General features: G+C 33.1%; 1 protein-coding gene across 1 annotated transcript; it reads left to right on the top strand.

Moving 5' to 3' along the window:
• Positions 1–2,476: 2,476 nt before the first annotated feature.
• On the top strand, positions 2,477–5,374 carry LOC112765247 (phenylacetaldehyde reductase). Its single transcript, XM_025811164.2, has 6 exons — positions 2,477–2,749; positions 2,841–3,013; positions 3,291–3,476; positions 3,785–3,947; positions 4,352–4,538; positions 5,048–5,374. The coding sequence occupies exons 1-6, from the start codon at positions 2,635–2,637 to the stop codon at positions 5,190–5,192; spliced, it is 969 nt and encodes a 322-aa protein (XP_025666949.1). The 5' UTR covers positions 2,477–2,634; the 3' UTR covers positions 5,193–5,374.
• The last annotated feature ends 7,770 nt before the right edge of the window (positions 5,375–13,144 follow it).

Below are 13,144 nucleotides of genomic sequence, written 5' to 3'. Positions count from 1 at the left end.
GACACCTGCAGTTGTTCAAAATTCTGACATAGTGTTAACGTCAGAAGACGTTCAGGTACCTGAAAATTGTGAAAATGATGAGATCTCAATAAATTATGTCTTTACAGGAGAGAAATGGGAGCGAAATAAGACAATTGTCAATGAAATATTTGCATATAATGTGGCATTAAATATCATGCATGAAAGTAAGAATCTTGAGCCAAGATCAGTCGAAGAGTGTCGACAAAGAAATGATTGGCCAAAATGGAAAGAAGCCATGAAGGCTGAATTAGACTCACTTGCAAAACGTGAAGTCTTTAGACTTGTAGTCCGTACACCTGAAGATGTAAAACCTGTTGGATACCGATGGGTATTTGTGAGAAAACGAAATGAGAAAAATGAAGTTGTGCGCTATAAAGCCCGACTTGTAGCACAAGGTTTTTCACAAAGGCCCGGTATAGATTATGAAGAAACGTATTCCCCTATAGTGAATGCGATAACATTGCGTTATTTGGTCAGTTTATCTGCATATCATAAACTGTATATGCATTTAATGGATGTGGTAACAGCCTATTTATACGGCTCATTAGATCAAGATATCTATATGAAAGTCCCTGAAGGACTAAAGATATCTAAACCATCCAGTGAATATTCACAAGGGTTATACTCAGTCAAATTGCAAAGATCTTTATATGGTCTGAAACAATCTGGACGAATGTGGTATAATCGTCTTACTGAGTATCTGGCCAAAAACGGATTCAAGAATGATGATATCTGTCTATGTATTTTCATAAAGAAAACTGCATCTAGATTCATTATTATTGCTGTGTACGTTGATGATTTAAATATCATTGGAATCCCTGAAGAGATTCCAACAATTATAAAAACTCTAAAAAAAGAGTTTGAGATGAAAGATCTTGGAAAGACTAAATTTTGTCTCGGCCTGCAGATCGAGCATACAAAAAATGGGATCTTTATTCATCAAACAACATACACAGAAAAGATCTTGAAGAGATTTTATATGGATAAGTCACATCCCTTGAGTACCCCAATGATCGTAAGATCTTTGGATGTGGAGAAGGATCAATTCCGTCCTAAAGAAGAAAATGAAGATATCATTGGTCCTGAAGTACCATATCTTAGTGCCATTGGAGCGCTAATGTATCTTGCTAATAATACACGACCCGATATATCATTTGCTGTGAATTTACTAGCAAGATATAGTTCCTCTCCAACCAGAAGACATTGGAGTGGAATCAAACATATCTTTCGATATCTTCATGGAACGGTTGATATGGGATTGTTTTATCCCTATGGATCCAAGTCACAATTAGTTGGCTATGCAGATGCTAGATACTTGTCTGATCCACATAAAGGGAGATCTCAAACAGGATACCTGTTCACATATGGTGGTACAGCTATATCATGGAGATCCACAAAACAGACGATAGCAGCAACCTCCTCTAATCATGCCGAAATACTAGCGATTCATGAAGCAAGTCACGAGTGTTTTTGGCTCAGGAGTTTGATTCAATATATCCTGTCATCATGTGGACTGATTGATCATAAGATAGCTCCAACTGTCCTGTTTGAAGATAATACAACATGCATTGCTCAACTTAAGGGCGGATACATTAAAGGTGATAGAACAAAGCATATCTCTCCCAAATTCTTCTTCACTCATGATCTTCAAAATCAAGGGACAATTGATGTCCAATAGATCAGTTCAAGTGACAATCTGGCAGATTTATTCACAAAGTCACTCCCAAAATCCTCTTTTGAAAGATTGGTACATGAGATTGGGATGCGCCGATTTCGAGACATTAAATGATGTCGGCAAGAGGGGGAGACTGTACTCTTTTTTCCTTGGTCAGATTTTTTTCCCATTGGATTTTTCTTAACAAGGTTTTTAATGAGGCAGTCCCCATCACTAAAGGATTTTGTACTCTTTTTCCTTCACTAAGATTTTTTCCCACTAGGTTTTTCTTTAGTAAGGTTTTAACGAGGCATAATCCTAAATGGACATCCAAGGGGGAGTGTTACGATATGGATGTCCATATCCATCTACTCAGCATGATTTATTCTTCCTTTGAAGTTCTATTGGGAAGCACAAATATTAAAGGATATGCGGTGCATACTTTCCCAATATTTGTAAAGTGAATCTTTTTACTAGTATAAATAGGAGAATAAGGCTGAGGCCTTGATACACAAGCAAGTAATAAGAAATCAATTCTCTCTTTATGTTGCAATCAAATACTCTTCTCTTTATATTTCTACTACAATTCTTTCTCTTCTTTTATTTTATAAGTATTTTAAACACTCTTTTCTATTACTCTTTACATATAATATTAATAGCAATATTAATCATATTTATTATATTGAGATAGTAATTATAGTACTAAAGTCTTCTATTTATACTTCTTTATTTGATATTTATTTTACAACATTATTAACTTATTATTGTAAATTTTGAAGTTTAAATTGAGTTAATTGTAATTTTAAGAATTAATTTAAGTTGGGTTTTAAATTTCTGGGGCCGAAATCGAGTATTAATTCAGATACCACCTGGCCTAGCGACTGGCGAGAGTCACTGGTGTCACTGTTTTAGTCTCACTGTCAAGTGTGGAAGTGTAAGAGCTAAGAACCACTCGCAGGATGTCGGAGTCGGAGGTTGTTTGCGTCACCGGCGGAAGCGGTTGTATTGGTTCGTGGCTTGTCCACCTCCTCCTCACTCGGGGCTACACCGTTCACGCCACCGTCAAAGATCTCAGTTACTTCACTTACTCCTCCTCCTCCTCCTCCTCTTATTATTATTATTATTATTATTATTATTATTATTATTATTATTATTCCGATTGCAGACGATGATACTGAGACGAAGCATCTAGAAGCTCTTGAAGGAGCGTCCACGCGCCTCCGTCTCTTTCAAATCGACCTGCTCCAGTACGAGACCATCGTCGCCGCCGTGCGCGGATGCTCCGGCGTCTTCCACCTCGCTTCACCCTGCATTGTCGACGAAGTCCATGACCCACAGGTACAAGATTGAAAAGGAAAGAAGAAGAAAAAGTCTGTAATTCGGGTACCAAATTTTGAAAATGGCCATAACAATTCAAATTACTTCAGTCTTCAGTTAATTATGTGAAGTGATAGATGGCTATAATTGATACTGTGATTAATTCTGAAATTTCAAGAGCTCAATTTTTATTGACTTGCAGTGATTTGTTCTAAAGATTTTTCGTTGTTCATAGCAGTTTGTTCCTTTCTCTTTGAAATTTGATGCGGGATTTTATTGAGCCACATCTTGGTTGTAGAAGGAGCTTCTGGACCCTGCGATTAGAGGGACAATGAATGTCCTTGAGGCAGCAAAGGAAGCAGGGGTGAAGCGTGTAGTGGTCACGTCGTCTGTCTCGGCGATTACGCCGAGCCCCGGTTGGCCATCTGATGTTGTCAAGACAGAAGATTGTTGGACTGACACTGAATACTGCAAGCAAAAGGGGGTGGGGCTTTCTTGTTCTTTTTTGTGTTCAGTTTTTTGGTGTGAATTAGTAACCTTAGTTCTAGTCTCTTCAATTGTGAGAAATTTATCTATAAATATCTGATTTTCTGTTTTATAGTTATCAAAAGTTGTTCCTGACATTTTATTCTAGTAAGTAGTTAGTTACATTAGTTCGTTACATTTTATTCTTGTTACTCTAATTATGTCTCTACCAAGAACAAAATGAAAACATGTTTGAAGTCAAGAACTATGATGCATAATTTTGAGGCACTGTGAATTTTAGCTTTGTTCTGAAATGATATGGAACAGCTGTGGTATCCACTATCCAAGACTTTAGCTGAGAAAGCTGCTTGGGATTTTGCAAAGGAGAAAGGCTTGGATGTTGTGGTGGTGAATCCCGGAACTGTGATGGGCCCTGTTATTTCACCCAGACTTAATGCTAGTATGATCATGCTTGTTCGCCTTCTTGAAGGTATATAACTATATATATCATTATATACTGTTGCTTACTGAACTTGATTGTTTTCCAAGTCATCATGTATTGTTGTGCTATGGAACAGAATGAGTACCTTTGATCTTGACTTAAGCGCATTTGATTTCCTTTCTACAATTTTCTATGTTAAAATCGGCCATGCAAAATTGGGAAGTCATTTCACATAATGAGTACCTTTGATCGTTTCCAGGAATGTTGGCTAGAAGCCTAGAACATTATAGAAAGCTCTGCTGTGGCACAAAATAGACAACTTTTAGAACTCAATGCTGTCATATAATGCCCTGTATATAGAGAACACTTTGATTATGCCAAAACCGTTGTAAGAATTTTGGCTTGACCGAGTCTAACTATAATTTGATTTCGCCCATTACTCGCTGTTGCAGGGTGTGATGAAACATATGAGAACTTTTTTATGGGATCAGTCCACTTTAAGGATGTAGCTTTAGCACATATTATGGTGTATGAGAACAAAACAGCAACCGGTAGGCATTTGTGTGTAGAAGCCATCTCTCACTATGGCGACTTTGTGGCGAAAGTTGCGGAGCTTTATCCACAGTACAATGTGCCTAAGTAAGTAAACCGCACTTTGCTGATTAGCTAGGTTGTGGAATTTTATACAAGTCCTGAACTATACTTTTGTTGTACGCTGCATCCTGCATAGGTTTTTGTTGCATTGAATGGTGCGTTTCATACACCTTTGGAGTACTTCGCAAACATGTATAATGCAGCAGTTGTTAGTAAATTAGATTTGGACTTGAAGCTCAGTGTATTTTGTAGACTGGCTGGGCTTTAATCTTAGTCTTAATTAAAATATAAGGTTAAGGATTTTACAACTTTTGTATTTCTAATTTTACAGGTTAAAAACTGATTGTACTAAGAAGCTAGTTAAAAGCATATTTCTTAAAGCTTTGGATTAAAACTGTATGCAAATACATGAAAAGTGGTTTATTTTACTGAAATTGTGATATTTTCTAATTATTGGAAAAACAATGCACCCTTGCCTTGATCTAGAGCTGTTAGCAATTATATTTATATAATCCAGAACTTGCTCATGGTATTTGTGTCATTTTCCTTTGAAGGATCCCAAGAGATACCCAACCAGGATTGTTGAGGGCAAAGGATGGATCGAAGAAACTCATGGATCTGGGTTTGGAATTTATTCCCATGGAGAAAATTATCAAGGATGCTGTAGAGAGTTTGAAGAGCAAAGGGTTCATTTCTTGAATGATTGCTGCTTCTGTTATTTGAAACTTGAGATATAACTACAAGTGATGATTGCATATGGTTCTGTAACATATAGTCTTTTTTCCAGGATACATTTGCCAAGTTTAGCTGAATTCTCTTGAATGTTCTCTCTGGTAATAGTTATTAATAAATTTGATAGGGAGGGGATTGAGGACTTAAAATTTTAGTTTGCTGGTTGTCTCGTACATAAAAATAAAATAAAATAAAATAAAAGATAAAAGGAAGGTGTAAATATATATATGATACAAAAGAAAGATATAGACTAGTAGAAAATTAAAGGAAGGGATCCTTATGGTGTGGAACATGGGGTTGGTGATGCATAAGAGATGTTTGAGAACTTTGACATTAATTAGTTTCATAGATTTATCATATTCAAGTGTTATTCTACAAGATGTGGATGTCTTTTAACTGTATGTATCTTTACACTTATATATCTCATGTAACTTGTAATTATTAATTAATGTCTAATTAAATTTCCATTTGTTTATTCCTAAGGAACAATCTCCAATACCCCCTTTAATGGACTTTTTTTCCATCCCTAGTCAAAAAACTATTTTTAAGCGTGACACAAAATTCTCTTAATTTAATTTTGATAAGTGTAAAATAATTTTATATGTATATTAAATCTTTTAATATTGTGTAAATAAGAATAATTATTTTTTATATTGATGGTGTGAATTGATTAATTAATTGTGTAAAATATTTTATATATATTAAAATTAAATTCAAAAGTGCATAATTTTATTTTGATGTATTATTTTACAATGTGCATCTAATTATATAATGTTAATATTTTAAAATTAAATTTAAACGAATAGAATTTAATTTTAATAGATTGTTAATATTATATATATATATATATATAATCATATAATTTTTATATTAAAAAAATAATTATTTTTTTATTAATTATATGAATAATTATCTAACATAATAGATATGAGGCTAATTTGTTTTAATATGAAAATAATGTGTGTGTTACGCTGGGTTATGGAGATTAAGGGGGTAATATACTGTTGTGGTGGCAGTATTTTTTTGAATTGATGGTGAAGAAATTGGACCGTCTAATTTCTTTGAGGGGAGAGAGAGAGAGAAGAACACAAATCGAACGGTCTGATTTGTGAGGAGCAAGCAACGTTCAACATTTTGTATGTAGAAATTGGACCCACCGATTTCATACATTTGAGTTCTTTAAAAAATTCGAATCAGTAAAAAGGCGGTCGGACCATCCGATTTGTTTAGTTATATATATACACTAGCTTAGCTTAAGTCTCCACTTTTTCTTCGTCTTTCAATTTCCAGCTTTTGAAACTCGTTTTCTCTGTTCTTCCTCTCCATTGCTTCAAAAAAAATAATACCAAAGTTGAAAGTGTTCAATGTAAATATATTATCATAGATGATAGAGTTATGTTAAAAGTATATTATCATAGACAAATTCTGTTATAAACATCTGAAGGAGTGAAATTTGTATGTGAGAATCCATTAAATAGTATTATTCCATTCACATTGTCATTTGAAGAACTAAAGGGTGTGATTTGTGAGAAAATGGATTCTCAAATATCTAAGAAAGTGTCGTGTATTTTGTATAAATATCATATATCTGTGTTTGGGGGTTCGTTCAATTTCAAACCAAATATGTAACCGATGAAGCGAGCATGGAAGAAATATTTTCATTGTATATTAAAACTCGGTCCCATATATCGTTCATCGAGCTATATATTGAGTTTGAGCAATCTGAAACGAACCGAGATATTGAATTGGAAGATTATAATAGTGATAGCGAGGAGGAGTTTGAAAGTAACTATGAGGTCGTTGATCCGGATGTAGATGAAGATCAAGTTGATGACACTATGGAGGCAGATGTGGTAAATGTGGCAAATTCACTAGCAAACCAGCATTCGTTTGAGGAGCCTACTTTCATGCGCTAGTTGGACTTGGATGTCATGCATGCACCAGAATTTTCTCAATATATAAATGCAGGTATGTAATTTGTGCATTTGTATGATAGATTAATATTATAAATCAATTAGGGTATAGGACTAACATATGTGATCTGTGAAATTTAATTTATTAAATAGCATTGGATAACTTATTTATTTAGTTGAAAAATAGGATATTTACCTGTTGATGTATATTTAGTAATTGTTTATGTATATTTTTTAATTTAGTAAATAGCATTTGATTACTTATTTATATTCATATTTGGATAATGACAAATATTGAATTATAATTTATGATTTATACATAGATTTTATGATTTAATAGTTATTTATTTAGCTAAAATATTTAATAGTTATTTATAAATAGATTTTAACGGTTAAGACTTAAAGAGATGTATTTAATAATTATTTATCAAAATATATATTTTGTGTGGTGTGATTGTAGTAGAGTTTCCTGTTATGATGGATGGTGAATTTACTATGGAAATGGAATTCAGTTCTAGGGAGGCAGTGATTAAGAGCAAGAAATAGTAGACAAATCCAAGCTCAGGTAAGCAAAAGTGTTATTGGACTATCAATCTCCTTGCAGTCGACACGAGATGCCTACACAATGCTCTATACAGATGTGCCAGGCATGTTGATCCCCAACTAAATTGTACGATCCCAGGAAAGTTACGGAACAACGGCAAAAACTTCCAATGAACCGCTGCTCCAAACTTGTCTACAAACAGAATGGTCCCAAATAATAATATTATGTGACACTTTACGTACATCTGAATGTGAATATCATCAGTCAAGACTAAACGATCTTTCAATCCCCGAAACCATGTCAACTTTATGAAGCTTCATCTACAATCTGTCTTCCTAGGTGCAACACTAAACTGGTGCAAGCATTCGGTCTCTAAGGCTTCATAACAACTCAAGGTCGGTCCTGTAACTGGAAGACCATTTGCCGGAAGATCAAGAATTATCGTCACATCCTCTAATATCACAGCACACTCACCAACTGAAAAAATGAAATGTGTGAGTCTCAGGCTGCCATCCTCGATTAGAGCATTAATCAGTGTTGACTGACATTGGATGACTCCAATTTAGAAAACGTGATAAAAACTAGTCTCTCATAAATGTCCCTCAATAATTGAATTGTACGGATCCGACAGCATTAAGTGGTCACATGTCAACATCCGTAAACCCTACAAAACGTAACCACATATTACATTAAATAAAGATAAACATAATTAGTTAATAAATAAAACTTAACGATATCACATTTTCATTATAGATAAGCAGTATAATATAATTATATTAACAATTATATTATTAACTATTTAAAACATACTAAATCTATTTTACAAAAATTCAACATTCATATTTATCAGCTTCTAACAATAATTAATAAAACTTAAAATAAATCTAAAATATAAATCTATTTATTATTATTAGATACGTTAAAAATATATTTTTTATTGTCTAAAATCTATTTATTTTATAATAACAGAATAATTTATTAAATCTAAAATCTATTTATCTATTTATAAAACCAGAATAATTTTTAATAATCATAAATTATTTATTGAATTTATATATATTTTTTATAACACCAAATTTATATATCACCGAAACCTCTAATATTATTATATACACACACACACACACACATATATATATATATATATATATATATATATATATATATATATATATATATATATATATATAATCATAAATAATTTATGATAATCATAAATAATTTATTAAATTCATATTTTAAATTTAATGTTACTAACATAATTCATTACTTAAATTACACTAAACTCAATTGTTATTATTACTATTCCTTATTTGGTATCGGTTTCATGCAACTATAATAATAATATACCGTAATTATTACTAATTAAGAATAATTAATTATTATATTCATAAAATTTTAAAATTTTTTCATTTTCAATACAATATAATAAAAAATATATTAATTAAATATCTAACTAACAACACACAGTAAATTGTTAATCCTTAATTAAATATCTAAACACTACATTTATAATAACAATTAGCTTAATAATTATTCAAAAAAATTTTAAATTTATTTTATTGTACTGACTATTTCTAACAATAAATAATGATCTTATACATACCTAATATAATATTTTTACTTAAATCTATCACTATTATTTTTATTAAATCAAAATATTTAACAGTCATGCTACACATTCATGTAATTTTGTATCCAAGTCCATCCAAGCTGACCCAACACCAAAAAATTCCAATACCATTAAATGAGCATATATTACACGCGCCCCAAACCCCTCAAAAAGTTAACATTCATTCGCGCTTCATTATGAAAAAACGTTCCTTCTCCAACCTTGAAACCGCAATTGAAGAACTTCGAATCACTCTCAAAATCTCTCAAACTTCACTCATATTCTCTGCGAAAACCACTACTAGAGAAGAATCGTGAGAAGATTTCGAAAGGAAGAAGCAAAAGCAAACGAAAACAAGAACAAATACTGTGAAAGGTATGAGAAAAACTACTGTTCATTTAAAATCTCGCGATCTCGCATTTCTCCTAGTTGCATTTTAGGTTTACTGGATTGAGTTGCTTCATTTAGTAAATCGACTTATTCTGAATCAATTTTTTTTGCGTAACTAGGGCATAGGAATGGAAATGTGTTCTTAGTTTCATTCAGTTAAGTGGAGTTGGTCATTTTGATTCACTTGATCGTTAGTGTGTTCAATTGAGTCCTTTTGCATGCAAAAATGCTTTTGTTGCTAATTGAATGTTTATCACATTTTATTTACAGCATGAATGGTGTTCTGTTTAGTGGGCTTGGTTATTTTCATTTACTTGATTGTTAGTGTGTTTAATTGAGTCATTTTGCATGCAGAAATATTTTTCTTGATGATTGAATGCCTATCACATTTTATTCAGCACATGAATGGCGTTCGATTTAGTGGAGTTAGTTATTTTCATTCACTTGATTGTTAAAGTGTTCAGCTGAGTCCTTTTGCATTCAGAAATGCTTTGTTGCTGATTGAATGTCTATCATGTTTTATTCAGTACATGAATGGCGTTCGGTTCAGTGGAGTTGGTTATTTTCATTCACTTGATTGTTAGCATCTTCAGTTGCGTCTTTTGGCAGACAGAAATATTTTTCTTGATGATAGAATATTTGCCACGTTTTATTCAGAACATGAATGGTGTTCAGTTCAGTGAAGTTGGCTATTTTCAGTCACTTGATTGTTAGTGCGTTCAATTAGGTCCTTTTGCATGCAAAAATAATTTTCTTGCTGATTGAATGTTTATCACATTTTATTCAAAACATGAATTGTGTTCAGTTCAGTGGAGTTGCTAATTTTGATTCACTTGATTGTTAGTGTGTTTAGCTAGGTTCTTTTGCATGCAGAAATACTTTTCTAGCTGTTTCATTATTTATCATGTTTTATTCAGTACATCAAGGGAGTTCGGTTCAGTGGGCTGGGACATTTTTATTCCCTTGATTAAAATATGCATGCTTGTGCTTGTCGGTGTATTGAGTGAAGTATTGACCAAATTTTTTTGTCCTTACAGCAAAAATGAAGAAGACAATGGTGACAAAGAAGGAGAAGCCACGCTATAACCTAAGCATATGCACACATTAAATATATTTATCTGCTTTCATTCGAATAAAATCTATTTTGTATTATAAATATATCGTGACATTCTATTTCGAAACCTTACAGAAAACTCACGATTGCAGATGCCAGACAAAGGCAATAGCGAAGGTGTTTAAGGAAATGAGTCAGGAAAAGAAAGATATTGTTGAAAAAATGGGATTCGGTGCCCTGGCACATGTCTCGGAAATGAACGTCTCTCACAGCCTCTTGAGAGTTTTGATTGCTTGCTATGATGACTATCATGGATGTCTGAAAACTCTCCATGGAAAAATATACATAACACCTAGCAAGATAGTAGCTGCGCTGGACATAAACTATGGCGGTAATACACTTTTCACTTTCTGCTTATTTTCGGTTCACTGCTTCCTTTAATTTCAGTTCATTTGGGTACAAAAAATTAAACTGAGCCTTTTTGGGTGATTTTTTGATATTAAAATATTGTAGGGAATCATTTTCTTGAAAAGGTTGAGTATGACAGCCTAAATAAGGCAGACAAGGCAATAATTGATAGGCTTAAATGTGTTACATTGGCGTCTTTGACAAAGTCTGTCCTCGATATGAGTGTTGAAGGGGAGGAGAACCGGCAGAAATTCCGGAGGACTTTTGTTGTCTTCGTACAGAAGTGCTTCTTGCTGCCGACGACAGTAAGCATGGCCTCCCCGATCCATAAGCTGCATGCCCTTTGTGTGGACAACATCCGACAGTGAGATTGGGCAAATCATGTGCTCAGCTTCTTGAGGAAGGAAATCAAAAACAAGAGAAAGAGAAAGAAACAATCCGTTGACGGCTATGTTTTTGTTTTGATGCTAATTTATTTCCATGAAACCAATTTTCCTCGCTTGGATGCACCTAATGCTCCCGGGCCACCGTGGGTGGCCCACTGGACAAAGAAGATAATGCTCGACCGGGTTTCTCAGGAAGCAACCGACATAATGGTAAATTAAACAAAAATTTTCCCCTGAAATTTTGTTTCAAATGCTTCTAAAATACTCTGCTAACTAAATAAGATTGTGTTTTAGGTTATAATTAATTTATTTATCTCCTAGTTGTGTTTTAGGTTTATTGGATTGAGTTGCTTCATTTATTAGCTCGACTTGTTCTGATTCCATTTTTTTTCGCGTAACTAGATCTTGGAATGAAATGTGTTCTTATTTTCTTTCTGTTCAGTGGAGTTTCTAATTTTGATTCACTTGATTGCTAGTGTGTTCATTTGAATCCTTGTGCATGTAGAAATATTGTTCTTGATGATTAAATGTTTATCACGTTTTCTTCAACACATGAATGTTGTTCAGTTTAGTGGAGTTTCTCATTTTGATTCACCTAATTGTTAGTATGTTCAGTTAAGTCCTTGTGTATGCAGAAATGTTTTTATTATAATTAAATGTTTATCACGTTTTATGCAGCACATGAATGTCGTTCGGTTCAGTGGAGTTGCTCATCTTGATTCACCTTATTATTAGTGTGTTCAATTGAGTCCTTGTGCATGCAGAAATATTTTTCTTAATCATTGAATGTTTATCACGTATTATTCAGCACATGAATGGTATTCGGTTCAGTGTATTTGCTCATTTTGATTCACGTGACTGTTAGCATATTTGCTCGTTTCAGATGCTTCTAAAATACTCTGCTAACTAAATAAGTTTGTGGTTTAGGGACTTCTGTATAGAAAGCAAATAAAGGAGGAAAAAACAAAAAGAAAGAAGGTGGAGACGAAACCAATTTTTTTGAAGGGGAAAGAGAAAGGAAAAGGGATGAAAAAAGGAAAGAAAATTATTGTTCTGGATTCTTCTTCGGAAGAAGACACTTTTTTCCGAATCTGAATCTAAATTTGAATCCGACAAAATACCGCCAACCAAAAGAACAAGACAATAGAGGCTGGTGAAAAAATAACAAATTGTTCCAACAGATTCGGAAACAACAAGTGAATCTCAAAACCAGAGCAGTTCGACGGATTCAGAAAGCCGAACTGAATCAAAAAACTAGTAAGTTTTGGAAATGCCTATTTTCAGCTAATTGCTGTCTCTGTCTGATGTTAATTGCTATTTGTTTAAAATTTTTCTTATGCGCTGGTTCTTATGTATCAGAGAGAAGAAGAATAAATTAAAAGAAGAGAGACAAAAAAAAAAAAAAGAAAACAACCAGAGAAGGTGGTTGAAAAACAAAGCAAAAAAAAAAGAAGCTTGTGCCAACAGATTCCGAGAGCACAAGTGAAATTGAAAATCAGTAAGTTTGAAAATTGATTGTTTTTGGTTCAGTGCTGTGATTGTATAATGTTCATCTGGTTTGGTTTTGCTTCTATTTGTTGAAAATTATTTATGTGTGCTTGTTAAGTAAATT

Source organism: Arachis hypogaea, chromosome 17 (genome assembly GCF_003086295.3).
Source record: "Arachis hypogaea cultivar Tifrunner chromosome 17, arahy.Tifrunner.gnm2.J5K5, whole genome shotgun sequence".
NCBI classification, from domain to species: Eukaryota; Viridiplantae; Streptophyta; class Magnoliopsida; order Fabales; family Fabaceae; genus Arachis; species Arachis hypogaea.
Note: the sequence above shows the minus strand (reverse complement) of the source record. Positions and strands in the feature narration are given on the sequence as shown.